The 26,920-nt window shown below is 34.5% G+C and overlaps 2 protein-coding genes and 1 non-coding gene across 3 annotated transcripts; 2 read left to right on the top strand and 1 right to left on the bottom strand.

Annotated features, from left to right (window-relative positions):
- The first annotated feature begins 18,137 nt into the window (after positions 1–18,137).
- LOC18010222 (kinesin-like protein KIN-7N) lies at positions 18,138–23,408 on the top strand. Its single transcript, XM_006392215.2, has 18 exons — positions 18,138–18,299; positions 18,404–18,493; positions 18,582–18,700; positions 18,790–18,903; positions 19,000–19,081; positions 19,173–19,240; positions 19,321–19,380; positions 19,492–19,634; positions 19,710–19,812; positions 19,919–19,999; positions 20,174–20,242; positions 20,313–20,372; positions 20,469–20,621; positions 20,923–21,207; positions 21,576–21,659; positions 21,899–22,057; positions 22,151–22,399; positions 22,905–23,408. The coding sequence occupies exons 1-18, from the start codon at positions 18,149–18,151 to the stop codon at positions 23,298–23,300; spliced, it is 2,466 nt and encodes an 821-aa protein (XP_006392277.1). The 5' UTR covers positions 18,138–18,148; the 3' UTR covers positions 23,301–23,408.
- Positions 23,409–23,737: 329 nt separating this feature from the next.
- TRNAS-AGA lies at positions 23,738–23,819 on the bottom strand. The gene has a single exon. It is a non-coding gene; the product is annotated as a tRNA-Ser (tRNA).
- A 134-nt stretch (positions 23,820–23,953) lies between these two features.
- On the top strand, positions 23,954–26,274 carry LOC18009484 (mitogen-activated protein kinase 2). Its single transcript, XM_006392214.2, has 3 exons — positions 23,954–24,126; positions 24,506–24,936; positions 25,344–26,274. Exons 2-3 carry the CDS (start codon positions 24,514–24,516, stop codon positions 26,040–26,042), a joined length of 1,122 nt encoding a protein of 373 aa, XP_006392276.1. The 5' UTR covers positions 23,954–24,126; positions 24,506–24,513; the 3' UTR covers positions 26,043–26,274.
- The last annotated feature ends 646 nt before the right edge of the window (positions 26,275–26,920 follow it).

Below are 26,920 nucleotides of genomic sequence, written 5' to 3'. Positions count from 1 at the left end.
GGTGGAAAACGAAAATACAAATCCTTTAAAAAATGGAGTAAATTCTTCACCAAAGCTAATAGTGATAATTACTTAAATACACTGACCAGAAAAATCTAACTTAGCACACGTGAACTCAACACTTTCTATCACAATATCCTGACCCTGTTCCATTATGTGGTAAGATTTCAACTACACATACTGTCAATTAAATTTGCTAAAAAAACTTTGGTTTGGTAACTCATACATCGGCTTTGGCCTAATTTCACCTTCTCAGTGTTCACATTTCAACATAATTGCTGTGATGATGTGCATATTTATGTTATGCTTAGAAATTATTATTGGTGGGCTTGCGAGCCTAGGGTTGTTTTTTAACAAGCCCGTTGGTCCTCCAAAAGTTTTAAATTTATAACACTCTAGTGTCTGCAAATGCACATATGTACGTTGTAAGACTTAGGGTGTCGATCCACAGGGAAAGAACAAACTGCGAAGTAAGCAAACTCATAAACCAATAAAAGTTTTGGGGTTTTTGGTTAAGATCTTAAACTAAACATAATCTAGTATTCACAAGAAATGCAATGCAGTATGAATTGTTAAAAGAACATCTAAAACATATCGATTCAAACTAAAAACTTTTAAACTCATAGGTGGCGATTTGGACTTCTCCGGGTTACTAAATCGATGTATGATGGCATTTCCAATTAGCTTCCGGGCAATTCATCTTCATCTGTTTCTGGAAATCTGCATTGAACTAGAATAGACATATGTATGATTAACCAACTGTCGTCACCTTAATCAACTAATCTCTTAGATCTAGCAATTAACTCTCGCTCTCATGCTAAACTTAAGATCATGCATTGGACATTGAATTCGTCTGCTCACATCTTCTCTATAGGTAGCTCTCGACTCCTATAGCGACTATGTTCTTCTGTAGCTAAGTATGGATGATATGATACAACACTCTCGTGGCTCTGATCGAGCCTAGGCTCAGAGAATAGGTCATGAATCTACTCTCATGCTTTACGAACAACTTAGAAGAGATGAGATCCAGAATATGGCTAAGAACAATAGAAATCCTAATCGATATATATGTTTGTCAATATCTTCAAACAACTTGACTCTCTGGGACTAATCTACATGATGCAATGAATGATAAAAGACATAGAATAATGCAAAAGAATGAAACAGAAAAGTTAATAAGATAAAAAGGAGGAAGAACAATGGATATGGGGAAGAATCCCCATCTCCATCGCCTAACCCTAGAAAAACAAAGGTTGGTGGCTCAAAATCTCATTACAGGAGCACACACCCGTTTAGGGCTGCTAAACAATGTATTTATAGGTCCTAAGGTCCTCCAGATCTCATTTAGGGCTTCTCTGAAGAGAAATGGCGAAGTGGGCTTTGATGTTGGGCCTTGTGGCTCGTCCTAAGGTCCACCGGGGGTGAGAGTGTTCTAGGGCAGGTAAAACATGTGTTTCCCGTGGGTGAGAGTCTTCCGGGACTGGTGGACTGGGTCAACTTGTTCTCCATGTATCTTTTGATTGCACTGTTGGATCTTTGTGATGTAAAGTGTTATGGAAAGCTGGCTCCTCTTGATTGTCTCCAAATTTGAGCTGGATCGGACGGTAAGAAAGTCTTCATTTGAGGCTGAACTTCTGATGGTCTGACTCTGAACTAAAAATGTGGATTTTTTTTTATTTTGCCATAATATTCCTTTAGTTTCCTGAAAAGAGCCTTAAAACTACAAATACATGGAAATCATAATAAAAATTTCTAAAACTAAGTAAAACCTTTGAAAAAGCATTTGAAATTAATGATGAAAAGTGGTTAAAATCAAATGTTATCAATTATCCATGGTTTTGTAATAAATAGCTTATCAGAAATTGAAAACGTTTTCAAAAACACAATCAATGTCTTTATTTTAATCCAATGCTAATTAGAGTTGAAACTTTGTGGGACTGGTAATCTGCAGTTTGCGACAACCATTTGCCAGGCTCTAAACACCAAACCCAATAGCTGTTACAAAAATAAAACAATAAATTAACCCAGTAACCGGCTCATATTTGGTGACATTGATTTGAGGAATTTTTTGGCAGCATTAACCTACAAACGAAAAGTTATCTCAATTCGGAGTAGTGTAAAAGAGGAGCATGTAGGATAAGAAGAAATGCAAGTCACACTAATGTTATGTACCTCTTTCTAGGTCTATATCCAATGTAGAGTCCCTTTGTTGGCTCCCATCCTCCATCGTCTCTAAAATACATTCTTTGACGTGTAACCGCAGATTTTAAACACTGTTAAGAGGACAGAAAAGAAAAAAAAGCACTTAATTCTGAAATCTGAATATTGAAGACACAGATTAATACTTGTGATTACCTCTTATAAAAGTTGCTTTTCCTCGACGCTCTTGCAGGCTGTATACTCGGCCATCTTCTTCTTCATCCCTTTATACACAATCTGCAAGGAAATACGAACTGATTTGAACAAAAGGTTACAAAAAAAAAACACTTTCAAAACAAAGATTCTTGGGGAATGCTAAAACAGATTCTACATCACCCAGAGTTTCCCATGTCCAATCGCTTCGCGTGTGTGATACTGGTTCAATCTTCAAATCCTGGAAGAACCAAAGCCTGTTGTTGAATGGAGTTTAGAAGAGATCCCAACTGATCTCCACATTGTGAAGAATTACGATATATAAGATGCGGGAGCGAAGGTAGAAGAGTTTTTTTGGCGGCTGCTAGTGGTCAGTAGCCGGATTTCCGGCGGTAGTGTAATGAACCACCGAAGGTAGGTGAGAGAATCTCATTGACATGTTTCCCGAGACTATTAGAGACTTAGGTGTGTTCTATGCATTGGAGATACACAATCTGCAATTCCTCTAACTGCCAACACATCAACAATCTGAGAAGTCCAGACTAGATCCACCACAATTGGAGCAACATCTCCCCTGAAATCGAATAAATTAGCAATGTCAAGAAAAGCAGACATCACTAAATTGTCAGAGCTATATTAAAGCTGATGAACTCGACGTCGATTCGCAAGCTGTTGGATGAAGAATAGACATTTGTTAAGATCCAGCGTGAAAAGGTTAAACCTGAACACATCCATCGGATCTACTTTAATCGACGGCTGAAAGTGAGAGGTATCATCGTAGATTTGTAATTCATTCTCTGAATTCAATTTTGAAGGATTAGAACCAAAGAACAACATCGACAGAAAAGAACACTGTAAGTTCTTGTATATATTGAGTAGAAGAAGAAACACAGAAGATGAATCGAGGCATTCTCTTCCATTAGTTCATTTGGAAACGTAACATAGAGAATATGAGGAGTCTAGCTTAGCATGGGTGGTATTACACAACCCCTTTTTTCACAATTGTTTTTTTTAAACTTACCTCGATTTTTGTGTGTGAAGGGTTTTTTTTTTTTATTTAGATTTTAAGTTGACACGTGCTACATTCTCCCGTGTTGATGTGTCAAGCAGCTGGAAAGAATTCAATATCTTTTATATATACTAGGAGAGGATCCGTGCTACGCACAAGTCTTGTTTTATTATGTTTTAGATTTTTAATTGAATTTTCATTTTTTCATTTTTTGAATAATTTATATTTTTCTTTCATAAATATAGTAATCTCTTATATTCATTATTTTTTTCTACTTTGTTCATTCAAATTTCGAGTTCTTTGATCTAAATTTTGATCTAGAGTTAATTTTTAACTTTCTCAACATACATATTTTATTTTATTTTTAATTTTAATAACCACTTTTCTATGTTATTTTTTGAGTTTTTCATCAAAATCCTGATTAACAACAATTTTAACTTTCTCAAATTGATCATGTTTATATTTTCTTATTATACATATTACATTTAATCCATTTTTCCAACTGATATCTTCAAAATTGTTGCCATATATCTTTTTCGTTTCTTTTTTTCTTTTTTTTTCTAATTTTGATATCTTGATATTTTTTCGATTCTTTATTGATTTTTTGGTGTTAAAAATCTATTGCTCTTATTTGTTATTCTTTAGTTGCTTGTTTTTTAAAACATTTTTTTTTTAAATTTCAGCCTCATAACTTACTTTTTACCATTTTGCGTTTTTATGATCTTAATCATTTCTTTCATTAATTTTTATCAAATTTTTTTATTTAAATTCTCACATAACAATTATTTTGTTATTACATATGTTTTATTGAATCCATATTTTCAAATATATTTATTTGTTGCCATAGTATTTTTTCCATTCATTTATCTCTCTAATTTTAATATTTTCTTATCTTCTCGATTATTTATTAAATTTTTGTTTTGTGTGTTGTATTTTTATAGCTCTTGTTTTTGTTTTTCAGTTGCTTGAATTTTTTTTTGACTTTTGTTATATTTTGTTTTTGTCTTAAAATTTTATTTCTTCATTTTTGTTGATTTAATTATCTTTGTAGCTCAAAGATAACAATTAAATCAGATGAAAATATAATAAAATGACAATCACTATACTTTAACAAAGTTATTTTTTCTAAGTTTATGCTTTAATACTTTTAATTAAACATATTTAAATATAAATTACATAGTTTATATCTATTTATGTTATTTAATATATATTTTTTAGTTTATTGTTTTTATTGAACATATTGGTTTCAGTTTTAACCTCTTAACTTGCCTTTTACTATTTTATATTTTTTATAATCTTAGTTATCTCTTTCATATATTTTTCTGAATTTTTTTATTTAAACCTCACATAACAAATAAACTTCTTCAATTTATTATTTTCATATTTTGTTATTACATATATTAATTAAATCTATTTTTCAGTCAGTACCTTTAAAATTTTGTATATTTATTTGCAACCCTATATTTTTTTATTATTTTTCTCTCTAATATTGATATTCTCTTATCTTTTCGATTAATTATTATTGTATCTTGTGGTTTTATAGTTCTTGTTTACATTTCTTCAGTTGTTTGAAAAAATTGAATAGATGTTTTTAGTTTTTGTCTCAAAACTTTTTTTTTATTGATTGACGAATTTTTGTTAGTTTAAAGATGATTAAATCATGAAAAAACAATAAAAAGACAATAACTATATTTTAAATTTAATTTTTTTTATTCTAAATTTATGTTTTAGTTTTAATTTAACATAGCTAAATATGAATTAAATAATTTATATATATTTATGTTGTTTAATAGATTATTTTTTTATTTGATTATTTTTAATATTAAATGCTGATATAGAAAAACAAACTTAAATTGTCCAATCAGGGGGGTTGACGTGTCAACGCTGGAGAGCCCCCTTTCTCTTTTTATATATTAGAAGACTAGATGGTATTTCCGCGCTATGCGCGGAGTTAGATTATATTAGTTATTTAATAAATATTTAAATTTGGCATTAAGTTATAATGGTTTTTGAAAAAGTTTTTAATTAAAGATATTTGGTCTATGAATATTTTGATGAGTGTATCTATTTTGTTAAGAAATAAATAATTAGTAGAAGTTATGCATAACCACCATGATTGTATGTTGTGAACTTACTACAATAAAATCTCTATAAATTAATAATGTTGGGACCATGATATTTTATTAATTTATCATGATATTAATTTATCTATTATATAATTATTAATTTATAGAGAAAATTTACTTTTCACCTATAATTTTCTAAAAATTTATTTAGAATAATGTTATATTTTAAATTTTAACAAATCTTGTAATGTAAATTATGATTAACAATCATAATGAAATATTTTTTAATACCATATTATATTGTCCATGTAAAAATATATATGTTCATAATTTTAAAATTTATAAGAAAAGCATGGCTACTATCCGTATTATCGATGATAAAATTGAAGATAACACTATAATACATTTAAAAATATTTACAGATACGAAAATCAATTATTACATCAAAAAGTGATCATAAATTTTGAATGTATATCGTAAAACACCAAGAAAAGCTACTGATATAATAATTAGAGAGATAAGATCCTATGAAATTTTAACCTTAAGTAAAAGCAAACACATTAGTCATATTTTAAAATATTATATTTATATATATTTTCAAAAAGATATATAATTATTAATTTATGTTTTTGTTGGGACCATATATTTACATAGAGGTTTCAAAAAATTTATTATCTTATTATCTTATCAAATTTGATAGATTTTTACATTGGCCCGACTTAGAATCAGTAAAATTTATTAATTTATAGTCATTATTAATTTACCGAGTATTAATGTATAGAGGTTTTACTGTATATAGTTTTGTTAGGTTTCAAGTTTTGGAATTTAGTATGTAGGTGTATATCTCTATTCTTTATATAGTAGTCCACTCTTCTGTTCTAATATTTATGTAGGATCCAAACCATTGAACAAAGCTAAATATAAGTGAAGTAAATCAAAACTTTGTTTGTGAACTAATTATTTTGTATTGTCTCTGTGTGATTGATATAGAGTAGTTCCTAATTTACTGAATACATATTCGATTGTATAGTAAAAATCTGATTTGCTTTTTCTTATTGTGTGTAATTATCACCTCTTTCTCATAGAACATAGTTCTTTAATATAGCTAAAAACACACAGTCATGAGTCACTTTGTTCAACTATTGTTTGTTACACTACAAGAAAAACACTGTTTTACAACAACCAAAATCGTCGCTATTTCGTCGTAATAGGGCTATTACGACAAACTAACGACGATTTCAAAATCGTCGTAAACTCATCGTCGTAATAGAGAAATCGTAGTAAAATTGTCGTAAAATCTAAGACGGTTTATTTTCTTCGTAACATCGACGGAAAAATATCGTCGTAAACGCGTCATACAGTTTACGACGACTTTACATCGGATTGCCTCGATTTGGTCTTCGACTGAAACCGTCGTAAAGTCGTCGTTATAAATCAACGTAAGATCGTCGTAAAATATACGACGCAAGTTTCGTCATAATTTAATCGTAAAATATTTTATCATTTCGACATATATTCGTCGTATTAGTCGTCGTATAATTTTAACGTAACTTCGTCGTACATGTTATGACGAATTTACGACGGTTTATTAAAATAATAATAATTATATTACGATGATTATACGATGTTTTGTATAATTGAAATTAAAAAAAAATCAAATTAAAATTTAAATTAAAAAAATTCGAATTAAACTTTAAATAAAAAAAAGAATTAATTTACAATTTAAATTTTGATTAAAATTCAAATAAAAATTAATTCTAGTAATTACAAAAAACCTAAAGATCTAGATCTAAATCTAAACTAAGGTCGATCCCGTCACCGGCCTGCTCCCCATCGTCCTGCTCCACATGTTCTTTGCCAGGTTTTCGGTTAGAGGTTTCTGCCGCCTGATCCCTGGGTCTTCGATTGGAGGCTTCCAGCGCCTGTTCCACGGCTCTAGGAGGATCAACCGCGAGAGACTGGACCATCTCCTCGTCCGTCTGCACCGGTGCTTGCCTCCTAGAAGATGACCCAGCTGATGATCCGACAACTCCATCTGCTCGCAGCCGATCCAACGGCGCCATGAGCACCGTGTTGTCGGCCCCCATAATCTCGAAGAGACCGTACAACTGGTCGATCTTCGTCTTGTATTGGGTCCACATCTGATCGATCTCCTGGCGGATAAGCGGATCCGGTGCCCGGACAAGACCAGTTGCCGTAGTGACCGGGGTATCACGGATAGATCCCATCCCTAAAATCTGCCCCTTTTTCTTAGGGGCAACCTGAAAATATGTAAATAAATTATGTTAAAAAGTACAATATCAAGTTAAAATTACATTAAATTTATTAAAAGATCTTACCTCTTCGAAAATCTGGTCCATCTCCGCCACCGTCAGCGTCGGGATCGATTAGACCGAGCTACCTCCGGGAGACGTCAGATGCGCCTGCTGAGTGAGTTGCATCTGCCGCTCCTCGATTGCCGCACAGGAGGCGTTGTAGATCTCCTCCGCCCGAGGATCTGTGAATTCGCCGTTCCTCTTCTTATGGGTCTCGGCGAAGACTTTCGTCATCAGAGGAAGTTGTCCCCCGTTTTCTTCGACCTACAAAATCAAAATGAAAATATTAATAAGACAAATAAGAGTTAATATTTAAAAACAAAAACCTAATAATTTAAATTTAATTACCATCATAAGTTGGCAAAAGGAATCTGGCCGGAAGTGTGCGGGACGTTCTTTCGATTTCCCGCATCGTCAGTAGCGTTCCTGAAAAATATATTCATTAGAATGTATTAAGGAAGAAAACACATAATTTAATTTAATATAAACACAAATTAAAATACCTGGATGTAGAACACTTGGCGGCAATAGTCTAGTTGTGCGGAGTCCACCAATACTGGACCAGACCCCGCCACACGGTATCGACCATTGGCGCCGGCTTGGCCTTGTCGCCGTCGACCTCCCACTTCCGCTTCCAGTCAGGAACAGTGTTTTTGAGGCGAAACTTGACCTTCTCTTTGAAGGCCGTGTCCACACGTATGTGTGCGGAAGTTTCCCAATGCCAATTTTGCTAGGAAAAAAAACAAAAAGTTAGTAATTATTGTAAAAAATTAAAAATAATAATATAAATCAAAATTTTAAAGTACTTACCGCAAAACACTTGAACCAAGTGTCAAGAGTTGTCTGATCCAGCTTCTTACAGCTGGTATGGGGTTGTACGAAAAACCCTTTGATGATGTCGGCAACATTACGACCGACCGCATTGTCGGTCGTAAACCTAGTCAAATGCAAATAAAAATTAAATTAATTTCAATTAATTATAAATATTATTTGTTTAAAAATTATTTAAAAAAAAAATCTCGTACCAAAATGTTCCCGGGGCTCGATCCAGATCGAGTTTGTTCATACTCTCATGACCCGGTTGGCGTAGAAGATCTTGTACCGTAAATTGGGCATACGGTATACGCTGTATCGGGGCTGGTGGTTTGGCTGGTGCTGGGGCTGCTGGTTCGGATGGTGGTGGTGGAGGCGGTGCCGGCTGTGGTACAACGACCGGTTGCAAAACCGTTCGTTGTGTTCCAGAGGACTCCGGGATGGCGGACCATATCGCTGAGGTGGACGGGGCCGTACCGTCTGGATCTACCATTTGTCGGTAACCTCTTTGCCCGAGGAGCCATATCTAAGTAATATACAAAATTAAAAGAAATATAGTTACTAGTTATATCATATATTTATAAATTCCGGGCCTATCTAAATTCTGAACCTAAACCCTAAATCTCTTAATATATATATCTAATTATTAATATTTAAACAAAATTATAATGAAAATAATAAAAAAAAAAACTTACAAAGTGGCTGGAGAGTAGGGAGAGGAGGGAGAGGTAAAAAGAGAGAGAGATTTCTAGAGAGAGAGAAGAGAGGAATGAGCGACGAAGGAGGAAAACTCGCGTCCTTTATATAGATTTTGTGATCGTCGTAAAATCTCGTACGATTTGGTTGTATAACAGTCGGTCCATTGCATGACATGACACGTGTCATGATGAGAGCGTTTGACTTTACGACAGTTTTACGACGACTAAACCCTAAACCGTCGTAAAACCGTCGTAACGTTACAATATTTATTACCTCGTACCTCGGATCTGGAGCCAATCCGGGGGCTATCAGACGTATGATCCTCATCAGTGTTACGACGGTTTAACGGCGGTTTAAGGAACATTCGTCGTAAAACCGCCATACCGTTACGACCATAGAACGACGGTTTTACGATGTTTATGTAAAAAGTTATCAAACCCTAAATCTTTCAAAAGGCTTATTGCATAAAGAACAACGCAAAGCTTATTGTATCCTAACATATAACAAAAGGTTTATAACTTTGCATGTATGACGGATTTAGTACATGAGATAATAAATATTGAAATCATCTAATCTAATATATAACCTTTTACTTAACATTTACAAAAACATGCATGAACTTGTAAATATGTATGTTTTTTTCAAATTTTTTATTTAGATCAGATTGAAAGCTTTTCATATAAAATAAGATAACCAATCAAAAACATTTGTGAAATACCTTACAACCAATCATATATAAAAGATTCAAAATCTTGGATTTCAATATTACGACGATTTTACGACTGACTTGTGAATGCGTCGTAAATTCGTCGTAATATTACGACGATATTACGACTGATCGTTGTAAAGTCGTCGTAATGCTTAAACTCTATTTATTCAGGGCTTAAAACCTAGATTTAGGGTTTAGGGTTTATAAAAATCGTCGTAAAACGGTCGTAAAATCGAAATTTTTTCCATTTAAAAAATTCAAACAAACACAGTTACAAATTACATAATAACAAACATTCACTAAATACGATGCATGAAACTCAATCAGATTCATCTTCCTCTATTACTTCGTCACCATCACCGTCGTCTTCCGCCAAATCGTCATCATCGGTTTCAGCAAACTCATCATCACCTTCTTCTTCTGTATCATCGGGAAGATCTTCAACTTGCCTGTTCCGAGGGTCAATTAAGAAAATCTCCTCATCAACATCTGGTTCAGACTGAACTACGCAAGTGTCCTGTTGAAGTGGAACATCCTCAACCCCTACAATCTTGCCCCTCGGAGCCACTTTAACTACAGCTAACCATGAGATTCCAGTTGATCGAACTCGAGGGTATGGCAGAAATGTTACCTGTTCTGCTTGAGAAGCTAATATAAATGGCTCAAACCTGTTGTACCGTCGTGATTTGTTCACGTCAACAACTCCAAACTTATTTAGACGTACCCCTCTTCCAACAGTTGGATCAAACCAATCACATTAAGAGAACAGTTTTGAGCCTTAACAATCCAGGATACTCTACTTCAATTATTTCTTGCAGAACTCCATAAAAATATATTTTACCCATCACACAAACTCCATAGTTAGTTATCGCCCGCTTTGCACCGTGACGTTATGTGTGAAAAACATAGCCCCGAGGGAAATACATGGAGGCTGTAGTTATTTTTGCCATCAGACCTAGTAGTAACTCATGGAACCATGTTGGAAATTCATTCGGATCATTCGGGTCCACCTAATAAGAAAAAAATTTGCTTTAATTTCTTGATTTAGATATATAGCAAAGTAGTCTTTTAATTAAAATTTTATACGTACTTGCGCTTTTAACCACTGGGCATAGTGTTGATCTTTACGATCATTGATTTCAGTTTCAAAAACCCCAGATATGCATTCTTTAACCTCATCAACGAATGTGCTGAGAAAACAACAAATAGTTTATTAATACTGATATATATATATATATATTATTAATTAAAAAAGTACCTTTCATACGATGACAACTCTTCACAATTTAGCAGGATATACGTATGTGCACTGTGATAATCTTTTTCATTCGACCACCAAACTTCTTTTAGTTTTCCACTAAGACGTCCGATCGGCGAGAATATGTGAGGTACACCCTCAACGGCATATGTTTGGCCAACTCCTCCATCATCATATCGACGAGTAGCTCTTTTGCGTGTTCGTACTTTCGGTGAAAAATAGTACGAAGTGAAGTGTGAAGTCTCTTGCGTCAAGCTTCCCGCCACAATTGAGCCTTCCACTTTAGCTAGGTTTTTGGCTTTACCCTTAAGATGCTTCATGAAACGCTCGAACGGATACATCCACCTGTACTGAATGGGTCCACCGAGCTCTGCTTCGTGAGGGTGATGAATAGGAAGATGTTCCATAACATCAAAAAATGATGGTGGGAAGATCTTTTCCAAATTTCACAACAAGAATGGAATATTCAATGCCAGTTGTGATATTACATCAACTGATAATGTTCGTGTACTAAGATCCCCAAAAAAAGCACCAATGCCTCCAACAGCTTCATGGACATTTTTGGGCAAGAGTTCAGCAAATGCAAATGGAAATAATCGTTGCATAAACTCATGGCAGTCATGGCTTTTCATCCCGGCAAACTTTACCCCCTTCTCAACAGATTTAGAAAGATTAGAAACATACCCATCAGGAAATTTAACGTCAGAAGAAACCCATCTGAATAATGTTGACTTTTGATCTGCACTCAACCGAAATACAGGAACTGGTGCTTTCCCGTTTCTCAGTATATGCAACTCACTTCTGTTGCATAAATCAGGCAAGTCCAATCTTGACTTACCATTGTCTTTTGTTCTTCCCGCTACGTTCATAACTGTATGCATGATGTTATCAAAAAAGTTTTTTTTAATGTGCATGACATCAAGATTGTGTCTGAGGAGATGATCTTTCCAATAGGGTAGTTGCCAAAAGATACTTTTCTTGTCCCAATTATGATGAACTCCATAACCTTCAGGCATATTTGCAGGAGTGTGCCAGTTTCCCCTCACGCGTTACTGTTTTCTCTGCCCTCCAATGATCGATTTGCGCATGTATATCAGCTCCTGTTAAATTTACGAGTGGAGGGACATGTACACTTTTATTCTTCATAAATAACCTCTTGTTCCTCCGATATGGATGGTTATCCGGTAAAACCTCCGGTGACAATCAAACCAACAAGTTTTTCTACCATGTTTTAGCTGAAACGCATCAGTTCGATGAAGACAATAAGGACAAGATAGTCTCCCATGTGTAGTCCATCCTGATAGCATACCGTAAGCGGGGAAATCGCTTATTGTCCACATAAGCACAGCCCACATAGTAAAATTTTTCCTCGTAGAACAGTCATATGTACGAACGCCAGTATACCATAACTGATTCAACTCATGTATGAGTGGCTGAAGAAATACATCGAGAGCTCGCTTCGGATGATTTGGACCTGGAACCAAAATACTTAGGAAAAGAAATTCCCTTTGCATGCACAAATCTGGAGGAAGGTTATAAGGAGTTAGGATTACTGGCCATAATGAATATTGTCTACTAGACATACCAAATGGACTTAAAACCATCAGTGCACAGACCAAGATAGACATTCCCGTTTGAACTTAGAAAATCTGGGTATATCATATTGAAGTGTTTCCATGCCTTTGCATCTGATGGATGAACAACTTCTCCATCTACTTGTGTATGTTCCGCATGCCATCTCATTGATGCAGCTGTCCTTTCAGATTGATAAAGCCGTTTTAACCTATCAGTTATAGGGAGATACCACATACATTGGTACGCTATCCTTTTACGCCCACCAGTTTGCGGCATGTATCTTGGTTTTTGGCAAAATCGACATTCCTCCAGCTGATCATCATCTTTCCAAAAAATCATACAATTGTCAACATATACATCTATCATCTGAGAAGGTAAACCAAGACTAAAAATCAACTTCTGTATTTCATAGTATGTTGCCACTGCCAAGTTATCCTCCGGTAGATACTCTTTCAGAAGATCAGCCCAATCATCCATGCAAACCTCAGCCAGGTTATGATCTGTTTTAATTGACATCATCCTGGCTGCCAACGATAATTTAGACAGGCCTTCTATACATCCTTCGTAGATTGGCTGATTAGCATTGTCTAACAAATCATAAAATCGTTTGGCATCTACATTAGGTTCCTCAACAGCATTACCAGTATGCGTTTCATGAAATGCATCAGCACCATCTCATGCATCCTATCATGATCTACACTTTGATCAGATTGATACTGATTAGGCTGATGACCATAATTCGATTCATCAAAATCAACATGACTTTGATAATTACTACTACTACCAGGATTCCCATGAGTATTACTGCCATATCTTTCTCCATGTAGATACCAAACAAAATATTGCGGCATAAACCCTCTGTTTAATAAATGCGTCCACACGGTTTTTGTTAGTGTATACCTCGTATTCTTGTATTTCAAACAAGGACAAAACATCTTCCCGCTATCTTTCGTTCTCTCCATATTTGTAGCCTGATACATAAATATTTCTAACCCGTTCTTGAACTCTTCTGTCAACGCCCCATCTGAATCTTTACGCATATACATCCAGCTTCTTAGCTCGTATATAGACATCTTGAAATAAACTCAAAATACTATCTCTTTTTATTGATTAGACAATAAATGAGCTGGTCTCTTGTGTCACGTCTAGCCACGTGAATGGAGTAACCTTTTAATATTATTACTTCTTTTTTTCAAAGTAATTAACTACTAATTCGGGTTTTCAGCAATGGACAACCCAATATATCAGGATTTACAACACTATACTAAAATTTAAGAGACCTACAATGGGTCTCCATGATGATGATGCTCTTATGTTTGAATGATGATGTGTTGTGATTGAAAGAAGGAATGAAGATCTATTTATAGGAAAATTTCGGGCTTTACGACGCTTTTACGATGACTTTTTACGACGATTTTACATTCAACAATAATATTACGACGATTTTACGTCGATTATGCGATAAAATCTTTCATCTACATTAGTTAGGTAAATATGTTTTAAATGTTCTTCACCTAACTTCTTTGTCAATGTAAAATCGTCGTACCGTTTACATCGAAAACCAGTCGTCGTATATTCGTCGTAATTTTACATCTAATTTATGACGATTTTGCAATTAATATCAAATCTCTCGTTATCGATGTATATTCGTCGTAATTCGTTGTAAATTGTACGTTGAAGTTACGACGATTTTTTTGTACGACGGTTTTTTAATTTGACGTAACATCGTCGTACAATCGTTGTAAGTTTGCGACGATTTTTAAACCGTCGTAATGGACCGTTGGAAAACGATTGTTTTCTTGTAGTGTTAACATTAGGTAGAGTCGGTCCAGCTAAGTTACTCTCTCTCTTAATCTTAACAACCTGTCTTGCTTCTGCTAAAGGAAACCATTGTTTGATTAATCTAAAGCAAATTCAACACGACAAAACCAGTTAGTTTTCAAAATGACAAACAAAAATTAGCCATACTACTTGTGTTGGAGCACATAATCATTTGTTCCCTCTGGCTTTTTGACAGAAAAAAACTTTGAATAACATGTATCACAGTTTCTATTCAACAATAAAGATCAGACGGCCAAAAGTATTACATATATTTTAGAACATAAGTAGTGAATGAGAAGAAGAACACGAAACAGGTTTTGGTCAGTTTTGTTACATATTTAATATCCACCACTATTATATATGCATGCAAGAGGCTTTTGTAGAAGAAGAAACAGCCTTGGCACCAATGCACAGAAGATGAAACTCATATTCTAATTATACAAAATCTTTTTCTGAGACTTTATTAATGGAGCGTTCGAATAATTTTAAAAGAGTTGTTCATAATTTAAGTATATATAGATACTACAGAATCCAGCAAACCCGCCTCAGGCGATCACGTATTTTCACTTAAATTATGAAATATTTGCTTCTAATGTACCTTACATATGGCGTTGCTCCTCCTCTATTTCGGCTTCAGAGTATTTTTATTCTGCTAGATCAAGACCCATATGAATATACAGAAGCAATGCATGAGATATACATACATAAATACATACATAGAGACCAAACTCACATGGCTTTCTATAAATTTCTAGATGGGTTGGTTGGAGATTTTGTCATAAATTCTTCCTTGATGTTCGTAAATCGGCAGCAGATCAAGGCTCTATTTCATCCCTGATCTTTGTCCGAAGGATTAGCACCTTATTGTCTACTACTTACTCTCTTACAGAAAAAAGTTCATGATTAGTCGAACATGGCATTACAGTTACATAAGTAAATCTTCTGCTCAACAAATAACAAATATTCAACTCCAAAAGTTGAGCACCGCAAGAAAGCAAGGAGCTGAGATTTTTTTCATGAATTAGACGACTCATGGAACAGCTCTTATATTAATCATTCAAAATTCATCTTGTTTATTTGTTAGATATGATTCTTACCTCCTCTTGCAAAAATACTAAAAATGAATATTTGAAAAACAACTGCAATCAGACTCATATTATTCAGAACACAACTTTTTAATTAGTTTACACTGTTAGGATGAGCCTAGATGAGGCTGATAAACTACCATATAAGTCTGAATAAGAGAGCTTCATAAACAGTCATTAAAATGCTCTGAATATCAAATTTTAGAAGAGGTTTAGAGAATTCAACAAAACCCAAAACACAGAAAGGTTTCGAGGACAAGATGCACCTGAGTTTGCTATTAAACTTGAATCTGCATGGACCAGGAAGAGCATTTAGTCGTCAAACATTCATGGGAGTGTCTAAATTCAAAAATATTATTTGGTGATGACATTTCTTACGATAATGGTGAAACTAATTTGAAAAAGATGTAAGAACACTTACTTGAGTTTAGTTTTCTTCTATCAGATGGTGGGTGAAACGGATCTTCATGTTGGATCCCTCAGTGTTCATGTGTAAAATTCCTTCGCCGGCCACAAATTTAGCCATCAAATCTACACTAATAACAAATTAGAAAAGAGGCGTCGTTTATATCAGGGAGAGAAGAGAACTCAGAAAGTCTTCAATGACATTGTGGGGAAAGAATGTGAAAAGAATGTGAAGAGACTTTTGATAGGAGGATGAATGCATTGGTAGTTTTTTTTTGTTTAATCAGTTTGCTAAATTTGCTGACAAGGCAAAAATATAAAGTTTTTTAAATAGCTGAGGTGGACACTCACAGGAGTCTCAAATAGCTCCTTATATATAGTGGGTCTGATTGTTGGCATCAACTGCTCAGTTGGGACGGGTTGTTGGAAAAATGCTACCAATCAACAAGGTCGGTTGAAGAAACCGTTTAAAACCTCGGTTATATTCAGTGTTTGAAATGGACGGGTGAAGGATGATTCGGGCGGTTAGATGTTAATTTTCGGACGATTACAAACTGCTAAAAAAATGGGCGTTTGGAGCAAACGAGCGGTTGTAACCAAAATTTTTTTTTTAATAATTTGTCTGATTGGTAGCATTTAGGGGGCGGTTAGTAAGGACGGTTGAAAACATGCTACCAATCAGCAACGTCGGTTGGAGAAAGCATTTAAAACCATGGTTGTAATCAGCGTTTAAAACAGGCAGTTGAAAAAAGATTCAGCGGTTGGAGGTTAATTTTTGGGCGGTTACAAACTGTAAAAAAATAGGCGTTTAGAGAAAACGAGCGGTTGTAACCAGAGCTTTTTTTGTAATAATAAAATTTGTGGTTTGATAATAATTTTTATTAAAAAACTAGTAAAATTATTTGTTCTTTTTGTATGTATATGTGTGTGTTAGGTTTTTTTTTTTCATTCAATTCACTTCACTCAACAAAAAAAAAAAATACTTCTTTATGAAAAATTGGTTATGCATTTAAAGTTATTAAAAATAATTATCATCTTTGATATTTAAAAAAAAAACCTAAAATTTATTATGTGTAACTTCTTAAAAAAAATGTTGTGCATGCATTCATATCCATCGACAAAAGGATAAAAACTGGTTGTGAATTTCAAATTTATCAAAACTTTGTCATAATAGAATTTTAACTATGTGTTATTGTATTATTTTATAAATAATTATCTAAAAAATATTGTCCTAATAATGTTATACATTTACACTATTCAACCACTGTACTATTACCAATCAAGCTTAATTTTCAACTGTTTTCTATTATAAAATCATCTTCTCCAACCGCTATCTTTAATTGCCTCAGTTACAACCGCTCAAAATTCTATAACCGCTTTATTGAAACAGAGTCACCAATCGGATCCAATAAATTTTGTGGTTAGATATTGATTTCTTATAATAAACTAGTAAAGTTATTTTGTTTTTCCTATGGGTGTGTTGGTTTTTTTGTTATTACATTCAATTCAATTCACTCAAAGAGGAATTATTTTGAATTGTTTGAAATTATTTCAGAAATAATAATTGTACTCTTTGTTTACTCAATTTTCATATAATAAAGTTTAAACTATGTATTATTATATCATTTTATAAATAATTATCTAAAAGAAATTGTACTAATAATTTTATACATTTACATTATTCAACCGTTATAATGCTACCAATTTCTGTTATAAAACTATCTTTTCTAATCACTATCTCTAATCGCTTTTTTCTAATTGTTTCTGTTATAATCGCTAAAAATTTTCTAACCACCTTATTTAAACGGAGTCACCAATCGAACCCGGTATAGATTATGATTGAAGTGTTTTGATTTGGTTTTGGTTTGATATTCGGTATAATATCATGTAAATGTCTAATGAATGAAAATCAAAAAGGATATTATTGTAATTTGAGTTGCATTTAAATGCTTAAAGGATCTTCGTTTTGGGGGGATAAAGATTTTATCTTTATTCATCTGAGATTCAAATTCAAACGGCAATTTCAGATCAGAGAAAGAATATGGAAAAGATCTGTGTAGCAGTCAGGGTGAGGCCGCCGGCGCCGGAATCATCACCGGAAAACGGATCTACTCTCTGGAAAGTCGAAGACAATCGGATCTCTCTCTACAAGTCACTCGACACCCCAATCTCAACCGCCTCTTACGCTTTCGGTATCAAATCTTCTCAAATATTCTGGGTTTCGATTTCTATTGATTTGGGGAGCTTCAAAATCTCATCTTTACAATCTTTGGTGGTGTGTTTTATATCTTCGCAGATCATGTGTTCGACGAAAGGTCTACGAATGCTAGTGTCTATGAACTTCTTACCAAGGACATCATTCATGCCGCCGTCGAGGGTTTCAATGGTAATTTAATCTGATCCAAAAATTTTGTGAGCTTACTTTTGTTTTTTCACGGTTTTGATTTATGGAGCTACTGTGAATTTTGTTTCAGGTACTGCATTTGCTTATGGGCAGACTAGTAGTGGAAAGACGTTTACCATGACTGGTTCTGAATCCGATCCAGGAATTATCCGAAGATCTGTCAGAGACGTATTCGATAGAATACATTTGGTAGGCCTCAGGTTTTAATTGCTGTTTGAAAGTATACAAAGAAAGAGTACAACTTTTAATTTATTTGTTTCATGTTCTTTCCTTTGTAGATATCTGATCGCGAGTTTCTCATCCGGGTTTCTTACATGGAGATTTACAACGAAGAAATCAATGATCTTTTAGCTGTTGAGAACCAGAGACTGCAAATTCATGAACATTTGGAGGTTGGTGTGGATTGGATCGTCTTCACAAGTGATGTTTTTGTCTTTTAGTTTTGTTTTATGAGTGATTAAACCCACTTGCTTCTCTTTGATGTACAGCGTGGAGTGTTTGTTGCGGGTCTAAAGGAAGAAATTGTTAGTGACGCTGAGCAGATTCTAAAGCTTATAGATTCTGGAGAAGGTTTTAAGCAAAAAAATAAACTAAGAAGCATTTTTTTGCTGCATTTTGATTATGTATAACGTGTATTGACATGGTCTTCTTCATTTGAAAGTTAATAGGCACTTTGGTGAGACAAACATGAACGTTCACAGTAGCAGGTCCCACACCATCTTCCGAATGGTACGGTTTTCAGAAGCTACGAATAGAAACTTCTACTGTTTTCAAGTATTTATTCTGATACAATGTCTCTGGTGGGATAGGTGATTGAGAGCAGGGGGAAAGAAAACGGTTCTTCAGATGCTATCCGTGTCTCAGTCTTGGTGAGTGATAATTTTCACTATGGCTAACATCTTTCAAAAGTTTCTTGCAAAAGTTAGATTATGTAGAAGCTGTTTTTCTCTACTTATGCATGCTCTTTTAATGGAATCTAGAATTTGGTTGACTTGGCTGGATCTGAGCGAATTGCTAAAACTGGTGCTGGTGGAGTACGCTTGACGGAAGGGAAGTACATTAATAAGAGCTTAATGATTCTTGGTAATGTCATCAATAAACTAAGTGAGAGTGCAAAGCTAAGGTATTTTCTTACCCTTGATTTGGTTACACGTAACAACGATACAGCTCGACTCATTTCTGACATTCTTGATTATAGGGCACATATTCCATATCGAGATAGTAAGCTGACTCGAATTCTTCAGCCTGCGCTTGGTGGTAATGCGAAGACCTGCATTATATGCACCATCGCTCCAGAAGAGGTAAAAGAATTTATTTTTTGGGTCAGGTTTTGCATTTTCCTGGCTTTTATAATCATCGGGAGCGCAAGCTAGTTGACTTACCAAAGGTCCATGATCATCTGTGTAGCATCATATTGAGGAATCAAAAGGAACTCTCCAATTTGCAAGCAGAGCCAAGCGCATCACCAACTGTGCTCAAGTGAATGAGGTCTTGCATTTGAAATTCTTTTGGTTTTTTGGAGAGATATATTACTCTCTTTTTTTTTCTAACTAAAAGCTGTTTTTTCTTCTCTTCGAAAAAAATCCTTGGCAACGTATGTCATGTTCACTGGTTTTCTTTCTCTTTATCGGAATAGAAACTGATAGTGTTTGAATGCTTCAGATCTTGACTGATGCTGCTTTACTGAAGCGCCAAAAGTTAGAGATAGAAGAGCTACGTATGAAGCTTCAGGTATACTCAAAATTTTAGTTCAATCACATCTTGGAATGGGGATAATACTAACATTAGTAATTTTTTGTAGGGATCTCATGCTGAAGTGTTGGAACAAGAGATATTAAAGTTAAGCAATCAGATGCTTAAGGTAGTTTTTTGGCGCTTCTTTCTTGTGTATGTATTGAATAGAACATAAAAAAAACATACCGTATACAAAACAGCTACCCTTTTGTTGGATTTCCAGTATGAGTTAGAATGTGAAAGGCTAAAATCACAACTGGAGGAAGAGAGAATGAAACAGAAGGAGCAGGAAAAATGCATCAAGGAGCAACAGTTGAAAATTGAGAACTTAAACAATTTTGTCACTAATTCAGACTTCAAGAGGAACCAGTCAGAGGTACGGATTCATTTATTGGCTTAGGATGTCCTGTTACCTATGCATGATGTTCCTCAACCATGAACCATTACACCCAGACATTTCTCTGAAGTAAACACAACCTTGAAAAGAAAAATAGGTTTTAGTTGAAATTCAATTGAAAAATACAAATTTTTGTGGTTGATGCAGATTGAATCAAAGATAGAAAACTCCTAACATCTCATTAGTTTTGTTAGAGAAGTTATTTATTGTTTTTAAGCTAATGTGATAGACTCATGTCTTATTTATGTAAAACTTTTGTTAATAGCATCTTTATTGGCAGGACTTTATCAGCTTAAGAAAGACTCCAGATGGGCTAGGCAATGTCAATGATAGCAGCGATGTTCTTGGGACCCCATGCTTTAAATCAGCTTCACATTCCTTTGTGGTTGCTCGGTCAAATTATTCAGCACTGTCTGATTTTAGTCCGATGGTTGATTCCCTGGGGGACGTGGCCGATGAAGACACTTGGACGAAACTGAACAAGGGTTTTGTCGCAGACCTTGATAAACTCCAGTTTACACCTGCAGTTAAAAGTCAACCCATTCCATTAACAATGGCAACCACGGTGAGTAGATACATTTACTTCACTCCAACTCCTATTATCTTCCAATAGTATAAATTATTTGTGCATGAAAAGCTATCAGAATCACATTAAATAGAGACTTCTGGATGCGTATTGTCAAAAATAATTATTAATTCGTTTTCCTGTTCACATTAGCTTGCATTCAAACACTCTTTTCTATTATAGACAGGCTGGCATCTAGCTCGTGTATGTTGATAATTACTGATTTTTAAACTTCATATATATGAATACCCAGAGATTATTCAAATTTATGCTACTTTTATGGTTTTCAACAACACTGTGGAGAGGAATTCAGTACCTAAAACGTGTGCCCTAAGCTGGCCATAATTGTTTTGTTAAATTTCATTTAGGAATGCAAGCGTGAAAATCACAAAGAGGTGGAAGATCTCAAAAGTCAGATCGATTTGCTGACCAATGAGAAGAACAGTCTGCAGGTTAGCCTTTATTGGTTTTGTTGGTTGCTCAAGTGAAGATGCTCTTTCGATTTTAGTTTGAGAGTTCTAAAATTTTTTGAAATGAAATGAAAGATATCATTGTTATTACTTCAACATCCTTCCTGTGCTATCTACTTGATTTACTTTTAGTGCTTTTTTTTCAAACTGCTTTTGATATGCTGGATACAACCTGATTCGGAGTTATAATGATCATTTATGCATCAATTGTGTATTCTCAGGTAAAATTCAACGAACAAGTACTTCTGAACAACAAACTGATGGAGGAGATGTCTGAGCTTAAACAAGAAACGCTTCACATTAAAGAAATTCCGAAACGGTTGTCTGAGTTGGTAGCTATTTGCAATGATATTTACAAGGATGTTATAGTCACAATGAAGGTGAACAACTTACTGTTTCTAATGTGATTTTGATTTTGAGATTATCAATAAAAAGAAACTTGAGTCAAGTGTTTTCCTCTTGCGATTTGTCAGAGCTTAATGGCTGAGAAGGATTCTCCAACAGCAAAGCTGCTCTTCGGTACAACTGAAATCGCAACGAGTCTTCTGTTAACTCTAGAATCACAATTCTCGATGATAATGGATGGTCAGAAGGCGGGTTGCGTAGAACATCCTTTATCTGATCAATGGGAAACACTTAGTGTGAAGCTGAAGAACACGACCACATCCTTGGTGTCAGACGCACAAGCAAAAGATGAAATTCTTCTTAACTGCCACAACAAGGTAGCTTCCTTGCCACAACTGTCAAGATACGGATCGGTTTTGTTTATATTTTCAGTACTTTTGCTAGGATACTTTGTCTCTCTTTTTAGGACTTTAGTCCAGTGAAACCTCTGAAAAATGGCGTGCTTTTTACGGTTTTTCCTGGTTATCTACATACACATCAATAGCAAGAACAGTTTGTTGCATACTAAGCCAAAGCTCCGAGTTTGGATTATAAGTTATAATTGTTTCTGTTTCCCATGACTTCAGCATAGTAACTCACAATAAACTAAGTCCACACCATTTAACAGTACAATATTGACATTTTAAGACGTTAAAAGTTAAACCAGACATGAAGTTTGAGTAAACTCATTTCTTTATCTTGTGGGAGGTTCGCTTGAATCTCTACATACCATGTTTCCACGGCAAAAAAAAACAGGAATTGATTCTTCTTTAGTTAATTAGATTCTGTGGTCAAGACTACTCTATTCTCCTCTCTAAGACAGGTTTTAAATGTGATTTTAAGGGACAAGAAACAGCTGCTTTGGAGGAGAAACTGAAGTCTGAGCTCAGCATCATCAAGGAAAGGTATAACGAACTGGAGAAAGAGTTGCGTTTGGATAAACAGCTTCTTGAAGCTTCAAGAGAAAGCCATGAGAGACTGGAAAAGGAAGTACAGTTTCTGAAGGAAGAACGAGATTCCTTGGATGCAGCAACTCAGAGATTGAGAGTGATTGCAAATGATAAAGAGAATGTTTTGAAAGATCTTAACGTGGAAGTGAAGAGAAGGAAAGAGATGGAGGAAGAGAATAAGAAAATCAGCTTCGCTTACGCTAGCAGGCAGAAATCTCTTATGTCTTTTCGCAATGAAATCAAATCCAAAATGCAGAAACTGACCACTCAAAATCCTAAATCTCAGTAGCAGAAGCAGCTATTTGTGTTTAAGTTTAAGCCATTGTAACAATTAGTTTATGTATTTCATTGATAAGAATAGCTGCTAATGGTTATCAATTACTTATTTACTACACAACTCGGCACTGTAACCTAAAGTTATTAAGGCACGGTTGTTCAATTTGGATAACCTGATCCAATCCGAGCTGAACCGAACCAAAATAATCGACCGAAATGGGTTTAAATGGATTCACTTTTTTCTATATCACAAAAATCTGAATCCGAATTTGAACTGAATCGGGAAAAAGTGTCGATCTTAAAAAAAAAATTCTTTGGAAATAACGGATATATTTGATTTGACTAGAATCCGAACAGAAACAAAAACCTGAAAAAAACTGAACCGATATCCGGTCTGAACATCAAAAGCTTCCTTCGGTTTTGCTGTATTCTTGATAAACTAAAAAAAAACGTAGACGGCAGGATTCGAACCTGCGCGGGCAAAGCCCACATGATTTCTAGTCATGCCCGATAACCACTCCGGCACGTCTACTTTTTGCTTAAGAATTTTAATATTAAAACTTTATAGAATAGAATTGTTGTTGAAATTAGAATGGGCTTAGTTAAGCCCAACTTTGATGAAGACAGATTAATGAAAAACTCTTACGATACAGAAATACAGACACTAACCTTAAAATGGTAATAAACGAGGAAGTCGAGAGTCAACGGTCAGAGCGTTGACCAAATCTCTCACTCTCACCAGCCAAATCTCTCTCTCTCTCTCTCCGCCCGAATCTCACCGGCGATCATCTCTCTGCCTCACCGACGAATCTGATTTGTCCCTAACACTCACTCACCGGGTAAGCTCTCTGCAAATTCCGATCATTCCAGCTCAATTTCAACATCGATCAAAATTCATTCTTTGTTCCTCCTCAAATTTGAGAAGCTTTTGATGATTAGTAATTGTAGTGATCTGAAACAGTAATTTCGTTAATTCACCATTAACAGATTAAATTTGAGCTTACAGAACCTTATTATCAAAGAGGGATCAAAATTAAAAATTTGATCTTTCACCTTTACAGAGCAAATCTAATATTTCCAAGTAGTGTGATCCTAGTTCAATATTGTGATCTTGATAGTCATTTTCAAATCTTGGGAGTGTTATAAAACTTGTTAAATCTGTTATTAGATGCACAATTTCGAAAAAGTTTCGATTTTTTTTTGGGGGGTCCAATTTAGGAAGAAAAATGGCGACTCCGGTTGATCCACCAAATGGGATTAGGAATCAAGGGAAGCATTACTTCTCAATGTGGCAAACACTCTTCGAGATCGATACCAAATACGTACCGATCAAACCCATAGGCAGAGGCGCATACGGTGTAGTCTGCTCATCGGTTAACAGAGAGAGAAACGAGAAAGTGGCGATCAAGAAGATACACAATGTGTTTGAGAACAGGATCGATGCGTTGAGGACACTACGTGAACTCAAGCTCCTACGCCATCTTCGACATGAGAATGTGATTTCTCTTAAAGATGTTATGATGGCTAATCATAAGAGAAGCTTTAAAGATGTGTACCTTGTTTATGAGCTCATGGACACTGATCTTCACCAGATTATCAAGTCTTCTCAAGTGTTAAGTAATGACCATTGCCAATACTTCTTGTTCCAGGTATGCGGATTTGCGCGTTCTGTTTTCATTGTTTCTTGCTTTGGTCTCAGTTTAATATCAAGAATGTCAGTTCTAGCTGGATCTCAATTGTTTGTTTGCATTTCCTTTAATGTTACAATCATAAGATACAATTATATATTTTTATAGTGTTAACATTAACATAATGCTAACATTTAAACTTTCCCATACACATAAAATGAAATATGCTATAAGAATATATCAAGATCTAGAGAATTTTTCTTTCAAATTTCACGGGTTTCACTTTGTAGTCGGGCTTTGATAGACCACAATACTTGATTCGCAAGATACACATCTTGCTTTTCAAAGTTATCTCCAATATTTTTAGTGTATAGAAACTTAAAAAGTTTCCGGCCTAGGTTACTTATTGCTTTGTTTCTTTTGTGTAGTTGCTTCGAGGGCTCAAGTATATTCATTCAGCCAACATTCTCCATCGAGATTTGAAACCTGGTAACCTCCTTGTGAACGCAAACTGCGACTTAAAGATATGCGATTTTGGTCTAGCACGCACTAGCAACACCAAAGGTCAGTTCATGACTGAATATGTTGTAACTAGATGGTACAGAGCACCAGAGCTTCTCCTCTGTTGTGACAACTACGGAACCTCCATTGATGTTTGGTCAGTAGGTTGCATATTCGCCGAGCTTCTTGGAAGAAAACCGATATTCCCTGGAACAGAATGTCTTAACCAGATTAAACTCATCATTAACATTCTTGGGAGCCAGAGAGAAGAAGATCTCGAGTTTATAGATAACCCTAAAGCCAAAAGATACATTGAATCTCTCCCTTACTCACCAGGGATATCATTCTCGCGTCTTTACCCTGGCGCGCACGTTTTAGCCATTGATCTACTTCAGAGAATGCTTGTTCTTGATCCTTCGAGGAGGATTAGTGTCACGGAAGCGCTTCAGCATCCTTACATGGCTCCTTTATATGATCCGAATGCGAATCCTCCTGCTCAAGTTCCTATTGATCTCGATGTAGACGAAGATGAGGATTTGGGGGCAGAGATGATAAGAGAGTTGATGTGGAAGGAAATGGTTCATTATCATCCAGAAGCTTCTACCATGAACAACACTCAGCTCTGAGCTCAAGTCTTTTAAAAGTGATTTTCAAAGAGATCTTTCAAAATACTTTTTGTATTTTATTTCGTGTTTGCTTCTTTCTTACAATGTTTTGTTAATAATAGTGTCGAAGAAGAAAAACTGCAACTTATAAATTACGTGATTTGTTATTGAATTATGGATGCTCTGTTTTGTTTTTTCTGGTTACACGCTAATGCGTCTGTAACGTTTTGTACATACGAGTTCTTACTTCTTACTTCTACTTTGTATTTCCCCTTGAAAGTTCATGTTCAAATCATTTATATTTGATTGAATACAAGTTGAAGAAAATATAGTAATATACATGTTGCCAAAAATATATACGTAACATGTAGCAACACTATTTTTGAGAAAATCAATTACTCCCTCTGTTCCTAAATAAATGATGTTTTAGTATTTTCACACTTATTAAAAAGCAATAAATAAAACATATATGTAAATATGTAGCAACACTGTTTGAGAAAATTAGTTATTTTATTTTTACTATTAAAAGAAAAGCATATTTTATGTCCAAACAAGTTTTACTTAGTTATCTACTATTCTGTTTTTGGATAACTCTTATTTACGTTATCAAACAAGTCAATTTAATGTAATATTAATAAATAATATATTTTTAATTTATATTTCAAAATTAAATTTTAATTTAGATTTTTTATAAATTTCTTTAAATATAAGTTATATTAATTATTAAAAAGTTAAAAAAATTTATTATTATATTTTTACAAAAATAATAAATCGAATATTAATTTAAATTTAATTTAAATATTTAAATTTAAATAATATTTTTAATAAAAAAGATGAAAATAATATATTATTGTATATTTTAAAATATGAATGGATGAATTATAATTATGTCTTAAAAA

This window comes from Eutrema salsugineum, unplaced genomic scaffold (assembly GCF_000478725.1).
Source record: "Eutrema salsugineum unplaced genomic scaffold, Eutsalg1_0 scaffold_8, whole genome shotgun sequence".
NCBI classification, from domain to species: Eukaryota; Viridiplantae; Streptophyta; class Magnoliopsida; order Brassicales; family Brassicaceae; genus Eutrema; species Eutrema salsugineum.
Note: the sequence above shows the minus strand (reverse complement) of the source record. Positions and strands in the feature narration are given on the sequence as shown.

Bases quoted from the DNA above. Each gene is read 5' to 3' on its own strand.
- LOC18010222 (XM_006392215.2), top strand. From the start codon at position 18,149: ATGGAAAAGATCTGTGTAGCAGTCAGGGTGAGGCCGCCGGCGCCGGAA. The intron at 18,494-18,581 runs GTAATTTAATCT...ATTTTGTTTCAG, and splicing joins CGCCGTCGAGGGTTTCAATG to GTACTGCATTTGCTTATGGG. The intron at 19,082-19,172 runs GTTTTAAGCAAA...TTCATTTGAAAG, and splicing joins GCTTATAGATTCTGGAGAAG to TTAATAGGCACTTTGGTGAG.
- LOC18009484 (XM_006392214.2), top strand. From the start codon at position 24,514: ATGGCGACTCCGGTTGATCCACCAAATGGGATTAGGAATCAAGGGAAG. The intron at 24,937-25,343 runs GTATGCGGATTT...TCTTTTGTGTAG, and splicing joins GCCAATACTTCTTGTTCCAG to TTGCTTCGAGGGCTCAAGTA.